Genomic DNA, 21,485 nt, shown 5'->3' on the forward strand with positions numbered 1-21,485 from the left:
CTCAATTACCGTTTTTGGCTGAATATTTCACTACTTGCAGCACTACAGTGGCTTTTTTTGCAGGAGGCATGCGAAGTGACAGTGGTACAGGACTAACAGGAGTAGCAGATACTGGCACACAAGTCTAGAGCGCCCCCTCAAGTCGCAGGATCACACAAACCATGAAAAAAAAGTATGACTTATTGTCCGAAAAATACAGTAACTGAGATTGAGGAGCTGGACCAGGTCTCAACCTCCACTTCAGCCAACCACAGCTTATCGCAACCACGCCTTCAATTACCCAGAAGCCCTATTTATACGGCCTTTCCCGACAACACCATCTGTGTTAGCGCTCTCTCTCAGGCCAAAGACCGCATCGTCAAGGTGGAAGAGAGGTTCCAATTCAGATGTGTGACCATTTTGGATTGGAGATTATACCCCCACCCTAAGTCACCCCCAATGATCAGCTCTATCCACCGTCAATAAATAACTTTATTGTATTCCATTGTTGTGGCGTGGTAGCCAGATTCATCAGCCGGTTTCACTTCGTGGAAACCGTCTGACCTCGTAGCATTAGAATTTGTTCACTCTATGGTAGGCGGGTACTTTTTTTTATTTAACCAATGGCTGTTATTTGGTCATGATGTATGTAATGTGCAGCTAACGGGGCTAACTGGTATATTAAGCTTTTCCCAAATCTCGTAGGAAGAAGGGCAATATTCTGTTTGTTACGGCTTTAAATCCTCGATGCCAACACAATGTATGGCTTTGGCTACACCCACCTTGACCGCTTTGTTTACTGTTCTGCTGGGTCTGGGATCCAGTCTTGGATTGACGAGCTCTTTTCTGATTGGCCTGTGCATGGTCTACAACTTCCGAGTTTCTTGCAAACCGTCTAGTGTATTCCGATTCCTGACCTAGTCCCTGGAGAGAAATGAAATTGAGCAGAGGCACTAGGTGGCACCAACGTGGCTAGATGTGTGGTCCTTATTAGTGAATAGTAATTAGGGATGAACCGATACAATACTGATATCGGATATCTGTGCTGATATTGACAATGTTGGTAGATGGGCTATTGAAAATATCAGTTCATCCAATATTCCATTTTGGTCTATAAACTGGTGTAATAACTCGATTTATTGGTCAAAAATGTTTCATCATATTAAACTCGGATTTTTACAAAGTAGTTACAAAACACATTTAATCATTTTTTACCTTATGCTGTGTTTAAAGGAAATCAATTTAATTTTCTGTGTGTCTCTCTGCCCTTGAATGGGTTGATTGTGTATTGGCAGGTACTTAAAAAATATATATATAAAGATCTAACATCAGAAATACAGTTGGTAGAGATTTTCTCCAGATAACACAGGTTCAGTTCCTGCTATCACTGCGTACGATTGTTGTTTCCTTTAGCAAGGCACTTCACCAACCTCACCTGCATTAATGTGCTAGTCTTATCCATCAGTAGTTAATGGCATGAACATATAAAACATTCATGAGAAAGTATGAAGGGCAAAAACTAATGACTACATGAACTGAGCAGTGAATACTGACATTTCATTTTCATCATACTATATATGTGAAATCCAGTCTGAGAAATGTGCCCTAAAAATACCCTAAAATCTCCCATTTGCATACTTGTGCTTGATTGCTTCATGTGGAGAGTGCGCACATAGAGCAGTGGTGTTTCTGACATGTGTGAGCTGGAGTGTGCTTTTTGCCTGGGGAGATTTGGCTGGGGCACTCTGCACAGCTGGGAACTCAATGCCCTCAGCTATTTATAATGAGGCCAAGATCCATTTGGGGTTTTCCATTAAGAGATGCTGGACCAATTCCATTTCCCTTGTGAAAAATAGCCAGAAAATGAGAGAAATTATTTGTGAGTTGAAACCAGCTGGAGTCCAATGGTGAAAAACAGTATGATTATTTGAAATTGTGCATTTCACAGTTGACAAAGTTGTATTTCAAGCCTCCAGTTTTTATTTTCAATATTATTTTCTGGTAGGAACATACATAAGACGACATAGCTTAATGACCACTCCACACAAGTATTTTGTTTAAAATAAAATAAATCCAAATTACAGATTTTGTAGGAATTGGTATAGGATAAAGGAGTAATCACATTATTTTTTGATCTATGTTCTAATGTTGTTTCCTCATCACAAACAGATCTGGAGTTTTGTTTTGTTTCATTCACACATAACACACAAACTTTGCATATTCAGGTTGAGTTATTTTCTTAAACAGAAAACACTCGTGGTGTCATATAAAACCAGTACACTTTTAAAACATTACTTGTTACTCCACTTTTGCCTCGGGAGCTCCAATCGACAGGACACCTGTTGTGAACACAGGGCCGTGGGGTTTAGAATAGATCTAGCTTTTCCCTCATAGTCCCACTTCACTGTGGGCCGTTGAGTGGAAAAGGGTCATTGTATCATGCACGGGAGGCTCTTTGATCAGAATGATCAAAATTATATCATGGTTTTGTGTTTTCTGGCTCTGTTTGTGCAGTAGACTCAGTACCACTGAACTCAGCTTGGATGTCTTAGACTTGATATATATATATATATATACAAAGGTTTGGTCCTGGTTTAATCCTGGCTTGGTTCTGGTTTAGTTCTGGAGTAGTCCTGGTTCAGTCCTGGTTTATTGCTGGTTTGGTCCTGGTTTGGATCTGGATTAGTCCTGGTTTGGTCCTGGTTTGAACCTGGTATAGTCCTGGTTTGAACCTGGTATAGTCCTGGTTAAGCTTAGCTGTCTTTAAAATGTACAAAGTTTGCACTGTATCACCTAAAAGTTGATTAAAATCACTTGTGCTGGATTAGATTTATGACTCATCCTTTTTTACATCAAATAATTGGAAATAACTAAGTAACTTTTCCTCAAATTACATTTTAAATGAAGTATTTTTTTACTTTTACTCAAGTAGATTTTTAGATGGTTAATTTTACTTTTACTTGACCAGGAATTAAAGTACAAGATACTTTTACTTAATTGCAGTTTTTCAGTACTTTTTCCATCTCTGGTCACGTGGTAATACAGGAAGTGCTCTGCTGTGTTTTTAAACTCCATACAAGTTCACTACAATCATGTGGATGATTTCAGCCCTGGAATTGTCAGTCTCTACTGAACTAAAAGCAAAAAGTAGCTGTTATCTTGAAAATACTCCTTGATGACATCAGAAGGTGGAACAGAGCATTCTGAGCTTTGAAGATACAGACAGACTAATAACAAAGAGCTTCTCAAATGTGTGAGAACACGACTCCAGGTCTGTTTTTGATGAGGCAACTGTTACGACCCAGCTCGTTTGGGGTGAGGGAAGTAACAAAAAATAAAACCAAGATGTAAAATGGAATAAATTAAATAATGTTTAATTAACAGGAATGTAAAAGGTAAATTAACAAAAGAGACTAAAATATACAGAAAATAACCTAAACTAAGAAACAAAACTACAGACAACAGGTTTTGTGCCACAAAAGGGGTCATGCAGGTTTACATAATAACGACTGGTAAAATCAAGAGACACACACGAAACTAAACACAAGTTCCCCAAATTAAACCACATAAACCCACAAACAGAATCGAGTGACCAAATCAAAAAAAGGCACAAAACAGAACAAAACAAAACTACACACACAAACACAAAATGACAGACTGGCCACCAAGGCCAGCAGCCCCGAACAGGTGCTGGTAATCTCCTTAAATAGGGGGAAGTAGCTGCAGGTGAGGTGGGCGTCGACCTGCCCCACCAATCACGGACCAGGGCTCCTGCAGCAGGAATCAAGAGAACTTGGCAAAAATCACACAAACAAATTAGAAGTAAGGCCTGGGGCCGTAACAGCAACAACATTATAAATAGGGGTGTGCAAAAATATCAATATATCTTATTGTTTAACGTGATGATACAGCATCGGTATCAAGGACTGCTGTATCGATATATCACCAAGAGTATTTTTGATGATTGATTAAAATGGGTGTGTTTCATATGAACGTTGCGCAAGAAGTGGTTTAACAAAGACTTTTAGTATCCCAGCCATGATTTAGCCTTTATTTTTTTATTGAACCGTATCGAATTGATTTGAATTATATCGTATCGAACCGAAAGCGTACTCTAGTCAAACTCTGTGCAAAAAAATCCACACCTGACCAGAGAATTGAACCTGGGACCTTCTTGCTAAGAGTCAGGAATTCTTGTATAACCCATTTCTCATGTTAAAAATAGGTGAGTTCAATTTGTTGATGTTCCCTCCTTGTGCTTTCAGACTACTACATCCTGGAGAATAACTCTGTTCTGAAGGCCACTCTCAGATACAAGAGGATCCAGCTGACTGAATTCAGAACTGTGCCCATCGAACATTTTGGTGAGTTCTCAAGTGAAAGTGAAATGAAATTGAATGTTTCTCTATTGTCAGAACACATTCACGGTGATGTTATTTTGTCTTTACAGATTTACCGTTGATGATCTCATACCCACCAGACTTCTCAGACTCAAGACACTATGGACTCCTGTTTATCATGTATGTATCTATACGTAACTGGCTTCATTCGTGCCAAATGTAGAGTCAAATAAGTAATACTTTTCTTCATGTGGCATGAAATCTTGTTCTATCTAACTGTTGCCGGCAGACTCATCATTTTGGTCTTAAAATGTTTATATTTATAACCCACTCTACATGATAATGGGGTTTATCTCAGTATTTTGTCCAGAAATCAAGATATGAACATTAAAAAACAGACCAAGGAGCTGCCTTTTGTCACTCCTGCTAGTGTTAGGAACAGGTTTGATTGACAGCGTTACTAAGCGTCCACACCCTGCCAAACCAGCCTCCCTTCAGATTGGTTCTTTGGATGCTTTGGAACTCATCTCCAAATGTGCCTTTATAACTGACAGTTAGAGGCGGGGACTTGCAAGCCACGACTTGGACTCGATTCAGACTTGAGTCACTATTTTTAGGACCTGAGACTTGAGACTCGACTTGGACTTGAAAGTCAGTGACTTGGGACTTGACTCAGACTTGAGGCCTGTGACTTGAGAAGACTTGATGCTTCTCCTTAAAAATATGTATGTTTTTAGAAAATACTTTTCTCTTTACTGTTGGTACATGTGGTGTTTAATTTTACAGGAACAAACTGGAACATGTCCCTCCCACTTTTTTCTGTTACTTTGGATGTAACTGAAGTACTGTGATGTGGTATCCTCAAATGTACTACAGTAATCTACAGTACAATACAGTACAATACAGCAATGTACCGTACAATACAGTAAAACAACTGCATTTCCGTGCAGACTACCTGATAAAATAACTTATTAAGCACTTTTAAATCTGAATCTTTCTATTCTGGCTGTAATGATTCACACTAAGATCTTGTCAAGACATTTAATTAAAAGGAAAAGTTGCATCTCTACAACTCTTATATAAATACTCATATATAAATATACCATGATTTTTTAAGTACAATTTACTTTCAAAGTCATATAAATTGCAAAAATCTGGTACTTTGGTTTAAAGACTCGAAATGACTTGAAGCTCAAAGCAGACGACTTGGACTTGACTTGGATTTATGGGCCAGTGACTCGAGACTCGACTTGGACTTGCCTGTATTTGACTGGGGACTTTACTCGGATTTGAGGTCAAAGACTTGAGACTTACTTGAGACTGACAAAACAATGACTTGGTTCCACTTCTGTTGCCAGCCTTGATAAACTTCACTCTACTGCTGACGTCACACTCCCTTCTTTTTACAGTCAATGAGTTTATCATGTATAGCTTTTTATTGCACAGTGTCGCTACCTGTGGTCAAACACTTACATATCCTCCCTCTTGTCCCTCTTCTTGTGTTCAGTGACAGCGCCCCCGGTGGTCAGGCGGTGAGTGAGCTCTTCTCTCTGGGCTGGGACTCTGTGCTGGTCAGCTCCGACAGTGTGATCGTGGCTCGTCTGGACGCCCGGGGCAGTGGATTCCAGGGACAGAGACTCCTCCATGAGCTGCACCACAGGCTGGGCACTGTGGACCTGCACGACCACATCACTGCCGTGGAGTGAGTCTGCACACTTACCACCACACATTTTAACATACAGTTAGAGATCACTACAAAAACACACCAGTATCTTTAAAGAGATGCAAATGCATGGAGGAGGAAACACAATGGTCAAACCGAAAATTCTGTTTTGTTTATTTTAACTTCCCAAAAATGCTAAATTTGCCTTATTTACCTGTAGGCTCTATTCACGCTTACGTCACAAACCAGGAAGACATTTGGAAAGATGCAATGACAACTTCTCAGGCCCAGTTTTCTTCATCCACTTGTCATTGGAGTGTTCCGAGATGTTCAACTAATCAACAATTACACCCACACCTCAGTCTTCATTTTAATTTCCCCACTGACACACAACTCTGAGAGCACTGGGTCCATGTGATGAGAAAAGATAAGGCACCAAATTTAAGATGATTTCAAACCGCACATATGTATGCGTCGGTCAGCGAGCCCATTATAGTCTTTAAATACACTGGAAGTTGTCATCACATCTTTCCTTGTTTGTTACGTAAGTGTGAATAGAGACACATTTAAACGTATTTAAAGAATGAAGGTGGATAAGGGTTCAGATAGTGTATTTTTGATCATGATCAATGCATGCCTAATCTTTAATATTCAAATCTGCCAATAAATCTTGCCAGTTTTGGTATGTGCATATTTTACACACTAAAAGTCCTAATATAAGAACTCTCTTTTCCATGCACAGTACATTCACAGACCTACCTTGTACCCTACTGTACATTTCTAACTTTTGGTTCACTATAATCATCTGAGACATCCAGGAGTCCATCACAAAAGGTTTCAGAGGTGGTCATCTGAAAACATAGCCTTATTCATCAGCCAGTTTCACTTTGTGGAAACTGTCTGACCTCACAGCATTAGGATTCATTCACTCGACGGTAGGCAGGTACTTTTTTTATTTAAACAATCGCAGCTGTTTGGTCGTGACTTATGTAATGCACCACTAACGGGGCTAACTGGTATATTAAGCTTTTCCCAAATCCCGTAGGAAGAAGGGCAATAATGTCTTTCCCCTTGATAAAATTCACCAAACATTCACTACTTCTTCTTGTTCCAGCTTTAAATCCTCAATCTCAGGAATCGTTGACGTCACAGAATGTATGGCTCTTCTGACTGGCTGGTGCCTGAACTTGTACTTTCAGTTTTTTTGCGAACCTTCTATTCCGATTCTTGACATAGTTGGAGAGAAGTGAAATTGAGTGGAGGCACTAGGGGGCACCAGCCTGGCTACTGAAATCAAGGTTCCTATCCAGAATTCAGGGTCCAGAACAAGAGCAGAGCAGTTTCAGTCTAAAATTCTTCCCTTTTAAGGCAGGACGCATTCAGCTCACTGTAGTATCAACCCTAGTGTCTCAAACCAGTACCAAAATGTAATGGCGTTTGGATTCTGGAGTCGAAATGCTTTCATTTTTAAAAACAGTACTCAGATGACTACCTCTGAAAGCTTTCCTAACGCAATCATACCCAATCAAATCAACAAATTCAAATTTTGAGATTCACAAAATATCAAAATGCAAAATAATTCCAAACTGGAGTAGTATTATTTCCCAAAAACACAAATTAAGTCAATGAGAGTGTTCCTTATTGTAACATTTATGCAACATTCAAACACATCTAAGCGTGAGTGGATTTTTTATTTTATTTTTTTTCATCGAAAGCATATTCCAATATTGGCTGAATAAATGCATTTCCTCATTAGCTGAAAGTCATCGCAAAAACATGTTTTATTTATTATCAGTGCCAAGCCATCCATATGAAACCTATGCGTGCATTTTAACCACGGCCTTATAACATTTCGTGTGTTTTCTTGCAGGTACATGCTGAAATTTCCATATATCGACCGCACAAGGATAGCGCTGTTTGGGAAGGTGAGCTGTGGTCCTTGATTAGGTGGATTCTGTCTAATTTATTCACATACATTATACTGGTCATAGCTGCAGGCTGTGTACTTCCGCTTGTGTGAAGTATCGAGGTGCTTTATAATGCAAACAAGATAACACGGGTTTATGCTGTTATGATTAAATAAAAGGTATAATTGCCAGTGTTTGTGAATTGTAATCAGGGAGACTTAATGGGATATTGTATTTGTATCTGTTTTTTTATAGAAGATAATGGAAAATATAGATTTGAAGAGCCATTATTATGCTGTTTTCTGATCTGTGTTCTAAAGTTTCCTCATGCGAAACATACAGTACATGAGTTTAGTTTGTTAGACATGAATGAAGCAAAACAAAACCAAACGGATCCTGCATATTTAGGCTGAGCTCACAAACTGAAAACAGGTCCACCTGATGTCATGTTGTAATTTAGAAAGTGCTCCACTGTGTTTTTAAACTCCATACTCCTTCACTAGAGACATTTGGATGATTTTAGCTTTGAAATTGAATTCTACTGAACAAAAGGTAAAAGGAGTTGTTAACTTTAAAAATAACTTTTCAGCCATGAAAGATAGAAACTTTTTGTTCCTTGAAAAGTTGACAGTTGAGTGATGGTGTGGGGAAAACAACTGCCCAATAGGAACTTTATTTTCCGCCAAACATGTCTGCTCTATCCATTTTGATTGGCCCAAACTTTGCCAAAGAGTGTAGTGAGTCAAAATGGTCGACTGCTCTGAGTGTCTGTGTTCATAACAATTGAAAAATCTGGTCTAAGTGCAGTTATTTCTCAAATAAATGGCAAATTATGCATCTTGGTCTGCGTAATTATGCATCCCTTGCTATTTTATTTGAAAGGTTTATTTCACTCCAAATGTACAAATCCAAATGTAATATACAAGATGGAAATGCAGGAAGTGACTGGCAAGAAAGTCATGCGGCCATTGCACTTTTTTGTTGTTTTGAGGCCAATAAGGACATTTTTAGTTTAGTTATAGACTTGATATTTTGCACTTTTGTAGCTAAGGTTCTAAATTAAACATTCAAGTTGTTTATACATGTTTGCTGTGTGCTTTGTATAAAAGAGTGTGAATTTTATTTTCAGGGGTTTTTTTTGTTACTTTTTTTCTTTGTATTTCTGGTCCTATAATTTTAATAGCAAAATTAAGAAAAAAAAATCCAGGTGAGGAATAATGTACTAAAATCACCCTTAGTTCTGGAAGGGTTATTAATAAAGTATTACTCAAACATGTGTGAATGAGGCAAAACACAACTCCAGGTCTGTTTTTAATGTGGCAACAACATTCTAACATGGCTTAAAGCTCATAGGAGTCAATTTTGCGTAACACAGGATCTTTAAGGAATCTCAGACTTGCTTTTTTTTGGTTTGATTGTTTTTTATTTTAACATTTTCTAGCAAAACCAGACAGACATGCCTTATAACAATAATTTTACTTATAGATATATGTATGCCAAACAGCAGAAACATTGGTAAATATTGCAATACATTTCCTAAATTCAATTATAATTTGAATCTTTTCTGTGAATGTGTGTTGTTTCCAGGGTTACGGCGCGTACCTGGCCTTGATGCTGATGAAGTCCACAGACAGTCTGTTCAAATGTGCCTGCGCCATGTCCCCTGTGACAGACTGGAAGCTCTATGGTGAGAACGATATAACCATGTTTTATGAATTCTTTCCAAACACACAGGGCAGGTCCAAAATAAGTGAGAGGTTGTTTCATTTTTCAGTTCACAAAATGTACAGTTTGTGTCCATTGCCCTTCCAAGGTGATTCTTTAGCGGATAAGAGATGTAGAAGTTTGTAGCAGCTTTCCCTTTGCTTGAGATATTGTGCCCAACGTCATGTCCGTACATTTTTCCGTGGAATATTGTCAGTAGAGTCGGGCTGCTCTCAGTGCATGAGTAGGGCTGCGTTTGGGAGGTGCACTTGTGGTGATAGTTGCTCTTTTTCCGCGGTGACTCATCAAAAGGCAAGTTTAACTGAAGATGAAGCCAAGTAAGTTTTTTGAAAAGTTTTTCAAAGTTTGGTTTGCACCGTTTTCACTCACGCCTGCTCAAGCCGACATCTTCAGGTGCTGGCCCTGGGTGCTGGCCCTGGTGCTGGCCCTGGGTGCTGGCCCTGTCCTGCCGCTTCCCCAGTTTAGGCTCCTAGCTCCACTAATGACATCACTCTGTTGCAGCCAATGTGCCAAAGTGGCAGTAGTAACCCTGTCATCATATCACTGAATACATCTCAGAATGTCTATTAAACAAAATGTGAACTAAAACGTGTTCAATTAATACTACTGAGTTTAGAAAAATATCTGAATAAATGTATATTTGTGTTTATTATAATAAGATACAAAATATTGGTAGGGACTATTTTGTCTTCCCTAAATATTTGCTGTGACATGTCCCCACCATCCCTATGCAAACCTGCACCCTTGGGTCAAAGGTCAATTTTGAGCTCAATATTTTTCACAATATTTAGTCACATAATAAAGGAGGTCTCAAACACCCCCAAATGACACATTTTTGACCAAATATGTTACAGCGTTCTTCCTTTGTAGGGCAGTACAGTATATTTAACCACCTCAGTGTGTGGAGTAAATGAATGGTGACATTGCAGAGCTTTGAGAGGCTGTAAAGCACATTACAAGTGTGCAGCAACATTAACATAACTGAATAGTCTTTATTAAAATGAATCGTTGCCGACAAGTTTATACGCCGATTTATATGTAGTTTATAAATTGCATAGTATTTTCAAGAAGTCGCTGTTTTGCAAGTCTCAAGTAAGTCTCTAGTCTTTGACCTCAAGTCCGAGTCAAGTCCCAATTCAAATACAGGCAAGTCCATGCAAGTTGAGTCTCGAGTCACTGGCTTATAAGTCCAAGTCAAGTCCAAGTCATCTGCTTAAAAAGTCTGTTACTGTTTTATAACCGTGTAATAACACTGTTGTGACTTCTATCTGTAATTAGCGGAGTTGAATATCAGAAGATCCAAGGAAGGCAGGGGCAGTAAATTGAAAAATGAATAATGTGTATTATACAGGGAAAATAGTGAGATAACAAAATATACAGCAGCTGCAGCAAACAAAAATCAAGCAACTCAATCAATTCAACGTCCTTGTGGACCGGGTATGTTTGCCCAGGGTGGAAAACGGAGTCCAAGCTACTTCAGAGTCCAGTATTAATTATTTTGAGGGGGTATGGATGTCCATCAAGCGCAGTCGATTGTACAGTTAAGCAGTGGAGGTAGCTGGAGTAGGTGGGAGATAGAGGACAGGTGGTTAGCCTCCTACCAGACCGAAGTTCTTTCAAAAGGACAGTTCCTGGCTCGCCATCAAATTAAACCCAAGTTTGGGCAACCTGGCCTGTGTGCACATTAAGAAAGGCCTCTTAGAACATAATAATGTTTACAGTTAGCATTAGCATTAACATTAACATTAACATTACAAGAGTTCATAAGTCACAATCTGTCATAAGATTACAAACCGATCACTTGGAGCACATGTTAGCATGAGCATGCTAGCTGTTAGCATGCTAATGCTAATCTAACCAGCATTGACATGGGCTACATGGAGCAGGACATGGGGCCCTGACAAAATGGTTGACCTTAGCATTAGCACCAGCATGAAAAGCCAACAAGAATAAAGTCATTAAATAAATAATAAATTGGTTTCAGTTCTAACTTATCAGTTCAGTATTGGTTCAATGTACTGAAATGCCCAGCACACATGACAATGTCACACAATGGGTCTGGTTCTAAAAAGGTGTGAATGGTGAAGTTAAAAACGGGAAACATGAGAATTTGAAATGAAAAAGTGTAGATGTAGTGAGCTTCAAAGCTCTGTCCCCTGATTCTATCCCACAACTGAGGAGAGACAAGTCAGGGGACCTTATATACTCTGACTGGTGACGTGTGATTGGATAATTGGTGAAATGGGCGGGGTGATGGGTGGTGACAAGTCATGTGGCGTGGGGAAAAACCTGGGTTGGATCTGGATAATGGGATTGAATTTTACCCTGGTTGCACATGGTATATTTATATATGAGTATTTATATAAGAGTTGCAGAAATGCTATTTTTTCCTTTTTAAATGTCTTGACAAGATCTTAGTGTGAATCATTATGGTGAGAACAGACAGAATTAAGATTTAAAATTGCTAAATAACAGTTATTTTATCGGGTAGTCTGCATGGAAATGGATGGATCATGTTTTATATAGTAATTTTGTATAGTCCTTAATATCCTTGTTTTCCTGTATTGTACATTATATTAGTGTATTGTACTGTATTGTACTGTGTATTACTGTAGTACATCTGAGGATACCAAATCACAGTAGTTCAGTTCCACTCAAAGTAACAAACAGAAGTGGGACACGTGTTCCAGTTTGTTCCTGTAAAATTCTGCACCGCATTTATCAAATGTAAAGAGAAAAGTATTTTTGAAAAACATATATTTTTAGGAGAAGCATCAAGTCTTCTCAACTCACAGAGCTCAAGTTCGAGTCAAGTCCCAACTCACTGACCTTTAAGTCCAAGTCGAGTCCCAAGTCTTAGTCCATTTTATCAAGTCAAATCTCAAATCCTAAAAATAGTGTCTCAAGTCTGACTCAAGTCCAAATCACGACATGCAAGTCCTCACCGCTGGTATATATATTTGAAACTAAATTGTACAGGTATATTGCAAAATTGGCATCTAATTTGAACTCATTTTGTCAGGTACAGAACCTTAAAATAATCTCTGAAAGGCAGTGTCTTGTTCCAATGCAATATCTGACTCACACTGCCATCTTCACCTCCCTCTCTATGTCTCTGTCTATCTCCCTCTCTCTCTTTCACTGTCCCCTCCCCCTTCTCTTTCTTTTCAGCCTCCGCCTTCTCAGAGCGATACCTGGGTTTACCGCTACGAGACGACAGCCGATACCAGGTACACGCTTTTATCTGTGTCGCCGTTTAAAGACATGTTCTTACTGTGTCCTACCATCTACATATCAAAACACATCAAAACCCGAACCGTCTCTCCTCCTCTCCTCCTCCTCCTCCTCCTCCTCCTCTGCGTCTCCTTCTCTCTGTAGGATTCTGTCATTCTTCACAGCTTTGAGCATGTAGCATAGGCCTCCCACATAGAGCCGATCTTTAGTGTAAAACCGTGCATTTGTTAAATCAGCTGGAAAGAAACAGCAGGAGGAGCAGAATTATTTTATCACAAATGTCAAAAATACCAGAACAAAAGGAAGCAAAGGTACAAGTGGGATATTTCTGGTGGATGTTTTGATTTGTTTTTCCTTTCAAAGATATAATATTTTATTAAATGTGCGTTGTGTAACTTTTCTGGTGGAGAATATGCCACTTTTTAAATGTTTTGTATGTTTTTGTATGTTCCACAGTATGGGATTCAAACTCTATTCAGCCTTTGTTTCACTGGAGGTGATTTTATTGTTCTAAAATGCCTTTAAGTCCATGAATTCTTGTGTGAACAGACTTACCTCTCCACCGAATTGATCTGTACATTGGCCTGCTTGTCTCCACGGAGATAGATACGTTTAATGCATTACTGTGAAACATTCCAGGCTGAACAGTTAAGTACATGTACATCAGAGTTCTGCACTGGTCCATTTTTGGAGACCTGCACCCGCTGGCACCCGCACCCTCTCAGTACAGCACCAAACCCGCCCGTTACCCCGAGATTATATCAAAGTTAAACCCGCACCCGCTTGGACCTGTTAACATTCCACCTTTTACCCGCCCATGACCAAACCACACACAAATTAAAAGCATTCTAACTGAAGCACTTTATTTTTTTCCGATGCGCCTCTCAGCAAACGACGCTAAATGAGAATTGAATAGGTGGTTTGAATAGGCAATATTTTGGAGTAAGAAAGCTTTCAGAAATATTCATGGTCATAGGATAGAAATCTGTGCATATTTGTCTGTAGTTGAGCGTAATATAAATATTCATAAACTCTCGAATGAGTCCAGTCTTAAATAAAATGTACTGTGTGTATTTTATCCATCAGAATGTGAATTGAAAAGTTACCACATCAAGAATTATAATCACGACATAAAATTAAACGGTTATGCTTTCTTTAGTATGAATACAAATTCACAGATGTGATTCTACTGTCAGAAATCCGTCATCACTTCACAGGTGTTATTTATTGAGCGGAAGAAACATTGAAACATTGATGATGGTGAGATGCCGGACTTTTGCGCCTAACACACCACAGACTAAACAGGACTAAAACAAGACAAAACCAGATCTGAACCAGGACTGACTGTCGGGACAGTGTCAGGGCAGGTCCACCCTGCTCCAGGGGTTCTCTCTCAAGTCCAAGATTAGTCCTGGTTTAGTCCTGGTTTAGACCTAGTTTAGTCCTGGCGTAGTCCTGGTTTACTTCTGGTTTAGTCCTGGTGTAGTAATGGTTTAGTCCTGGTTTAGACCTGGTTTAGTCCTGATGTAGTAATGGTTTAGTCCTGTTTTAGTCCTGGTTTAGTCCTGACCTGCCCATGTGTCCACCCACATACCCGCCCGTTAAATCTGCTGGGTCGGGTACCCGAGATGACCAAACCCGGTGCAGGACACTAATCTACATGGAGACTGGTTTCTGGCGTACCCTCTCCAAGAACTGGGGAACATAAAACAATAACATCTCCATGGAGACAAAGAGATTCCCTTCACCAAAAAAGTTACATATTGCACCTTTAATATAGTGAATTTTCCATACAGTGTCATCTGTTCCTCCACTCCAGCTTAAACTAAAATATAACCAAATAGTAAAACGCTTAAAGGTCCTACGTATATTACCCAAAATGAATTCTTGTGAGCTTTAAGCCATGTTATAAAGTTGTTACCTCCTCAAAAACAGACCTGGAGTTGTGTTTTCTGTCATTCACTCACACATGTTTGAATGAATGTAACAAAACACAACTCCAGGTCTGTTTGTCAGAAAATAGCGTAATATGAGGCTCTTCAAAAACAAATTAAAATGCAGACTATTTGTTATTGTCGTTGTAGAAAAGTTGTACTAGTTTGTATTAGGCTGAATTATTAATGGATTTTTGCCTAATCTTTGTGTCTTAGTTTTCGAGTGTACTGCAGAACGCCCAGGCTTTCCGGGATCAGACGCTGATGCTGGTGCACGGGACAGCAGATGGTGAGAAAAGAAACTATAACCAAAATGAAAGAGTTTGATCTGTTTTATCATCTCTGCTGAGTCACTGGCATCACAAAGTCAATGAGGAGAATGTGCTACCAAAGGAAAAGATCACAAGTGCCTAACTGAATAAAAGTCAAACTCTGTCTGTGCTTGAGTTTAGACAAAGCAAGAGTACTGCTGCTACTGTTACTCGAGTAGAAGTAAAGTCAGTACTCTTCAGACAAAACATGTACATGTTTACAGCAGCATACATGACAACATAACATAATATAAAGACAAATGCATCATTTATATAATGGAAAATGCCAAATGTGTCCCTCAGACTGATTTTTGTTGGCACTCAGGCCTCCTACAGAACTGGCCCCCATCATTATAATCAGTATTTTTTGCTGGAAAAGTACAACTTTAACCTCAGTACAATCACATTGTATTGTTATACTGGCCTAAAATGAGTGTCTCAGAGGTACTGTGACTATGAAAAAACTATATCTGATACTTCCATCTGAAAGGCTAGCAGTTTAGACCACCGGCCCTACAAGAAGCAGACGTCTTTACTTTACTTTTTTTCTATGTACTAGGGTGGGTGTATTAAGCAAAATACACTTTTTGGCACAATCTACCATGTTATAACATTGTTCCTTCATCAAAAACATGTCTGAACGTTTCAGTAATGTAGTGATCTCTCCTAGTCCCTATTCAAACCCTCCTTACATTTAGCTGTATGATCTTGTCCAAGAAAAGTAATACACAGTGATGTGTTGATTAGAGGAATGATGCTGCTGATTGTGTTGTGATAGTGCTCTGAATGGGGAGTGACTTATGTGGGAGCAAGGAGATTCAGAGCATCAAATACAATCGTAGACTCCTAGGACCTGGCATCCACATAACACATTTTGGGTTGTTCAGGCACTTAATACATAGTTTTTGCAAATCATTATTCAATTGTGACTTTACGTTCCATCAAAATGATTAAAACATAAAATGACAAAAAATGTAAGTCTTTGTTTTTGCACTCATCAGGTCCCAATCAGCCCAAATAACAAAAACAAATCGATAAAGCCATGCAAGAGTTCAGGTGCCAGGGTTAAACTAACTGAACATTTGAATATGTTGCTTTCAGAGAAGTAAATATGTTATTTTGTTATGATAATGTTGTTGTTGTTGTAATCCTCCTTCTTTAACTATAAAACTGATGTGTACTTTAATTAGTACTTGCTACTACTGACATATTGCTAATACAATCGTTACTCCACTACTGTTACTATTTACTCTGTACTCTCACTGTTATTCTGAATAAACTGCAACTACAAATACTCAAAGTAGTAGAGTCAAGTAAAAGCAACCATGTGACAATGTATATTTCTAAATGCAGTTGTGGGTGAAACTTAGCACTATACTCACGTAAAAATACTTTAAATATCACTCAAGTAGAAGTACAAGTACAAAGTCGTGTTCCAAGATTAGTCACGAAATTGTGAAAATGTTTTGGAGAAATGACTATTTAATTAAGAGTTATGCAAAGAGCAAGTGTCATGACATAACATCTGGTTTATAATTTGTTGTCGGAAAAAACAAAATGCACAAAATCTGGTGTTTTAACAGAACAGAACACAAAAATCTGAAAAATGACAAGTGGAGGAGTAGTGAAAGAAACACAAATGTTCAGCTTATTGTTCAAAGTTTTGTCAACATAAAGCTTTTGTCACTTGGAGATAGTGGGAGTAACCAAAACTTTTATTCAAGTAAGAGTACTGTTACACTGTCAAATATATTAATCAAGTAGGAGTAAATGTATGATGTCTGAAAACTACAGAAAAGTAAGTTTTACCTATTTAGACAGAACTTTTTTAATCCACATTGAAAAAGACTTGGACACAGTAGCTCACATATTACAGTATAATGCAGGAGTCACCAACCTTTTTGAAACTGAGAGCTACTTCACGGGTATTGAGTCATATGAAGGGCGACGAGTTTGATACTCTCTTCTGAAATAACACATTTATAACACATATATAGTTATACATTATTAATAATGATCCATGATAATCATCTATGTGAAGACACTGATCACGTTAATGATTTCTCACAACAATTATGAACAGTGACAGCAGAAACAGAGCTCAATATTCAGCACTTGAACTTTATTCATCTCAGTCATTGTACATTTTTAAGTCCAGTGTTAGTATTAGTGTGTTTACATGCACATCAGTATGCCGGTTATAAATGCACTATCCCGCTTTCTTGACATAATCTTCCAAATGCGCAAGTGCAAAAAATATATATTTAATAAACCAGGAAAAATACAAACAACCATGAGCTCCTTTAGCGTAGGAAGCTCAGGAAGTTCTAACCAGTGGTAAGAAGCTTTGACGTATCCCACGATCCACTGCACAGATCCACGTTTCCAAACACGATTGTACAAGTTCTGCACTGTAGCAGACTATTCATTAAAACAGGGGTGTCAAACATGTGGCCCAGGGGCCGGATCCGGTCCTCCAAGACCTTTAATCTGGCCCTCGGCTGATTTTCTACTAAAATATTTTAATTATATTTTCTATTAAAATGAAATGTTCTGCGCTACTTAGCATAGTAGCGTCTCCAGCGTCTCTGTGTGTGGCCCCTTCCACCAGAGCAGCACAAATGAAAACTTGCCTCTTTCCAAACGCTCTTAAAGGACGATCGTTTTGACTGTTGTTTTGAAAGTGGATTCTGAGTGCAGGATTTTCCAAGAAAAATTGACTTATTCCTATTTGCATACAAGTTAATTTTAAAACATTGTGTTGAAATTGCATTTTTCTTAAAGTTCAGGTTGGTCTTAATATTGTAATATTTTGTAAAAGAAAGAGTTCATCAATTAAAAAATATTTCCGTAATAGAATTGCTTTTCTCTGCACAAATATTAGAATTTATTGCTATTTTTGCGGTTTATATGCCATTATTTTATTTTTTATTTTATTTTATTTTATTTCCGGTCCCTGGAATCAAAATAGGTTGGTTACAGCCCCCAGACCAAAATGAGTTTGACACCCCTGCATTAAAATCTTCTACATAAATAAACTCAACTTTACAACATATAAACCATAACCACTATGGAGACACATCAGCCTGTTTGACATTATAATGTGTTTAATGCAGCTTTGTCACATTTGTTTACATTTTACAGAAACCAAACTTAAAACCGCATGGCCAATTTGCATAAACTGTGCTGAAAAATAAAAACAAAAACATCTTGCTCATCTAAATCGCTCATCTAAACTTCATGTATCATCAATATACTTTTCAGATATTGTCATTTTTAAATCTATATAAATGCAAATGTGAATGTGAAAAAAGAATAGCATCAGAATAAAATTAAATATTTGATGCAGCTCACTAATGAGTCGTGCTGTTTTTATTACCAGCCTGATATAATGTATGTTTAGTTTAGAAATGTTCAGGATACAGTTTGAATCAGGATATGATTCAAATCTCAAAATAATTCAAGTGACAAATTGGACGATAAACAATATAGGCGAGTTTCAGCTGACGTCATTGTTATTAAAAGCCCGCGTTGCATGCTGGGAAATATTTTGGTCGGAGGCAAGAAACACGATAGCGGTCAAACACAGTGCGTAACCTCGCGTATTTGTCCCCCATAATGGTAAATTCCTGCTGCATTATCGGATGCACAAACAGAAGCACAGAAGAAGTAAAATGTCTTTTTCGTATTCTGAGTGAAAAGAACCACTAACGGTGAATTAAACGGCTTTCAAACATTCGCAGAGCAAACGTAGAAGATCCTAACAAACCGTGAACTCCAACAAGTTCAACAACACATCGAGACTCTTGGAGGTTTTCATCTTTTCTGCTGTGAATGGCCCAGGAGTTTCCACCAAGTCATTGTGGATATCGCCGAAGTGAATATTTGTCCAGGTAGTTGGCGATTCCGACCAGAAATTTGGTTTGGTCCAACTTTTGTAGGGGTTGAAAAGGGTGATTTGGCGTCCATCGATGCTCTTTCTGGTCAAATCGTCTTCGGTCCTCTGCCGTTAGAGTGGATAAATAACCGGGATCAATACCAATTACGTGCTTTCTCACTCCCTCCGTCATGTTGAATTCGTGTTTATTGCCGCCGACCAAAATAATTCCCAGCATGCAACGCACAACTTTGTCAACGATGAAACTCGCCTATACAAATCTCACGGTACAATATTGTCACGATATCCATCTTACAATACGATATTTATTCCAATATTCTAGAGATACTTTTAAATTTGAAAAAGCCTGGGCATGATCATAATCCAAAAAATGTAAATAGAAAAGTTTTTTGTAACAGTTATTTCTTCAAGGTGTTTCTGTGATGTAGCAGAGGATCATGGTATTTGTAGTTTAATCTGTTTTTTTTAACTGCTGTTGCCACAAAACAATGTATTTAAGCCAAAAAGTATAATTTAATATATTGGAACAGTATAATTTTGATATTTCAGTTCTTGTTCCGTCTCTAGTGACAAAAGTCTTGTGTAGAATAAGGCTCATACAGATATACCGGTTTGGAAGTATTTGGAGGTATAGTAGTGTACAAATTACTGCCGGCCTGGGCCTAAGTGATTCTGTGCGTGTTCCAGAGTCTCTTTCTCTCCTCTTTCTCTTCTTCTTCTTGTGTCTGTTCTCGCGCCGCTGTTGGAATTGAGTGTGGATTTTGTGCTGACGGCTTTGATTTGTTTTGCAGCGAACATCCACTTCCAGCACACTGCCGAGCTGGTCAAAAACCTGGTCAAAGTGGGAGCCAACTACTCCATGCAGGTGAGATCTGACAGAGAGGAGAGGGGGGAGAAGACGGGAGGAGGGGAGGAGAGAGAGGAAAGAGAGAGAGAAGAGAGAGGTAGAGAGGGATGAGAGGAAAGAGAGGTAGAGAGGAAAGAGAAGGAGAGGGCAAAGAGAGGTAGAGAGGGAAAGAGAAAAGAGGTAGTGAGGGTGAGAGGAAAGAGAGGGAGAGATTGGGAGAGAGGAGAGAGGAAAGAGAGGTAGAGAAGGGGAGAGGAAAGAGAGGGAGAGTTTGGGAGAGAGGAGAGAGGAAAGAGAGGTAGAGAAGGGGAGAGGAAAGGGAGGGAGAGAGGTAAGAGGTAGAGAAGGGGAGAGGAAAGAGAGGGAGAGAGGGTGAGAGGAAAGAGGTAGTGAGGGTGAGAGGAAAGAGAGGGAGAGATTGGGAGAGAGGAGAGAGGAAAGAGAAGGAGAGAGCAAAGAGAGGTAGAGAGGGTGAGAGGAAAGAGAGGGAGAGATTGGGAGAGAGGAGAGAGGAAAGAGAAGGAGAGAGCAAAGAGAGGTAGAGAGGGTGAGAGGAAAGAGGTAGTGAGGGTGAGAGGAAAGAGAGGGAGAGATTGGGAGAGAGGAGAGAGGAAAGAGAGGTAGAGAAGGGGAGAGGAAAGGGAGGGAGAGAGGTAAGAGGTAGAGAAGGGGAGAGGAAAGAGAGGGAGGGAGAGGTAGAGAGGGAGAGAGGAAGGAGAGGTAGGGAGGGAGAGAGGTAAGAGGTAGAGAAGGGGAGAGGAAAGGGAGGGAGAGAGGGAGGGAGAGGGAGAGAGGGAGAGAGGAAGGAGAGGTAGAGAGGGAGAGAGGTAAGAGGTAGAGAAGGGGAGAGGAAAGAGAGGGAGAGAGAGGTAGAGAGGGAGAGAGAGAGGAAAGAGAGCAAGAGCAGAAAAAGAGGGAGTGAGGAGAGAGAGAGGAAAGAGAGGTAGAGAAGGAGAAAGGAGAGAGAGGTACGGGGGGATAGGGAGAGAGGAAAGAGAGGGAGATAGAAGAGAGAGGAAAGAGAGGTAGAGAGGAGAGAGAGGTAGAGAGGGAAAGAGAGGAAGAGAAGGAGAAAGAGGGAGAGAGGAAGAGAAGGAGGAGGGAGGGGCAGCATGAGAGGGAGAGAGATAGAGAGACACAAGAGGGAGGGAGAAAGGGGGGGAGAGAATCAAGAGAGAAATAAAGAAAGGGGGCAAAAAGGGAGGGAGGGAGGGAAAAAGAAGGGAAGAGAGACAGAAACAGGTGGAGAGGGAGGGCGAGAAAGGAGGGGGGAGAGAGGGAGGGGCTGAATGAGAGTGAGAAAGATAGAGAGGTATGAGAGGCAGGGAGGGAGAGAGAGAGAGAGGAGGGAGAGAGAAGCAAGAGAGGAAAAAGAAACGGGAGAGAGGAGGGAAGAAGAGAGACAGAGATAGAGAGGGAGGGAAAGGGAAGAGATAGGTAGAGAGGAAGGAAGAGAAAGGAGAGAGAGAGAGAAAGGGGGACGAGGGCAAAAGGGAGGGAGGGAAGAAGAGAGGCAGAATAGAAAGAGAGAAGGGCAGAGAAAGAGATAGAATGACTGAGGGGGAGAGAGAGGAGTGAGAGGGATGAAAGAAAGAGGTAGGGCAGGTGAGAGAGAGAAAGAGGGAAGAGAGAGGGAGAGAGAGGAGC

At 39.6% G+C, this 21,485-nt stretch overlaps 1 protein-coding gene across 1 annotated transcript in view; it reads left to right on the forward strand.

Annotated features, from left to right (window-relative positions):
• The window catches only part of LOC110158188 (inactive dipeptidyl peptidase 10), a 232,283-nt gene that overhangs the window by 205,464 nt on the left and 5,334 nt on the right, over positions 1 to 21,485 (forward strand). The window contains exons 18-25 of the mRNA XM_055150252.1: positions 4,245 to 4,343; positions 4,430 to 4,499; positions 5,827 to 6,021; positions 7,853 to 7,907; positions 9,477 to 9,576; positions 12,786 to 12,844; positions 14,999 to 15,071; positions 19,783 to 19,856. Of these exons, the coding sequence (XP_055006227.1) occupies positions 4,245 to 4,343; positions 4,430 to 4,499; positions 5,827 to 6,021; positions 7,853 to 7,907; positions 9,477 to 9,576; positions 12,786 to 12,844; positions 14,999 to 15,071; positions 19,783 to 19,856 (725 nt within the window). The remainder of the gene's footprint in view (positions 1 to 4,244; positions 4,344 to 4,429; positions 4,500 to 5,826; positions 6,022 to 7,852; positions 7,908 to 9,476; positions 9,577 to 12,785; positions 12,845 to 14,998; positions 15,072 to 19,782; positions 19,857 to 21,485) is intronic.

Source organism: Boleophthalmus pectinirostris, unplaced genomic scaffold, assembly GCF_026225935.1.
Source record: "Boleophthalmus pectinirostris isolate CB_2022bp ecotype Guang Dong unplaced genomic scaffold, ASM2622593v1 HiC_scaffold_1, whole genome shotgun sequence".
NCBI lineage: Eukaryota > Metazoa > Chordata > Actinopteri > Gobiiformes > Gobiidae > Boleophthalmus > Boleophthalmus pectinirostris.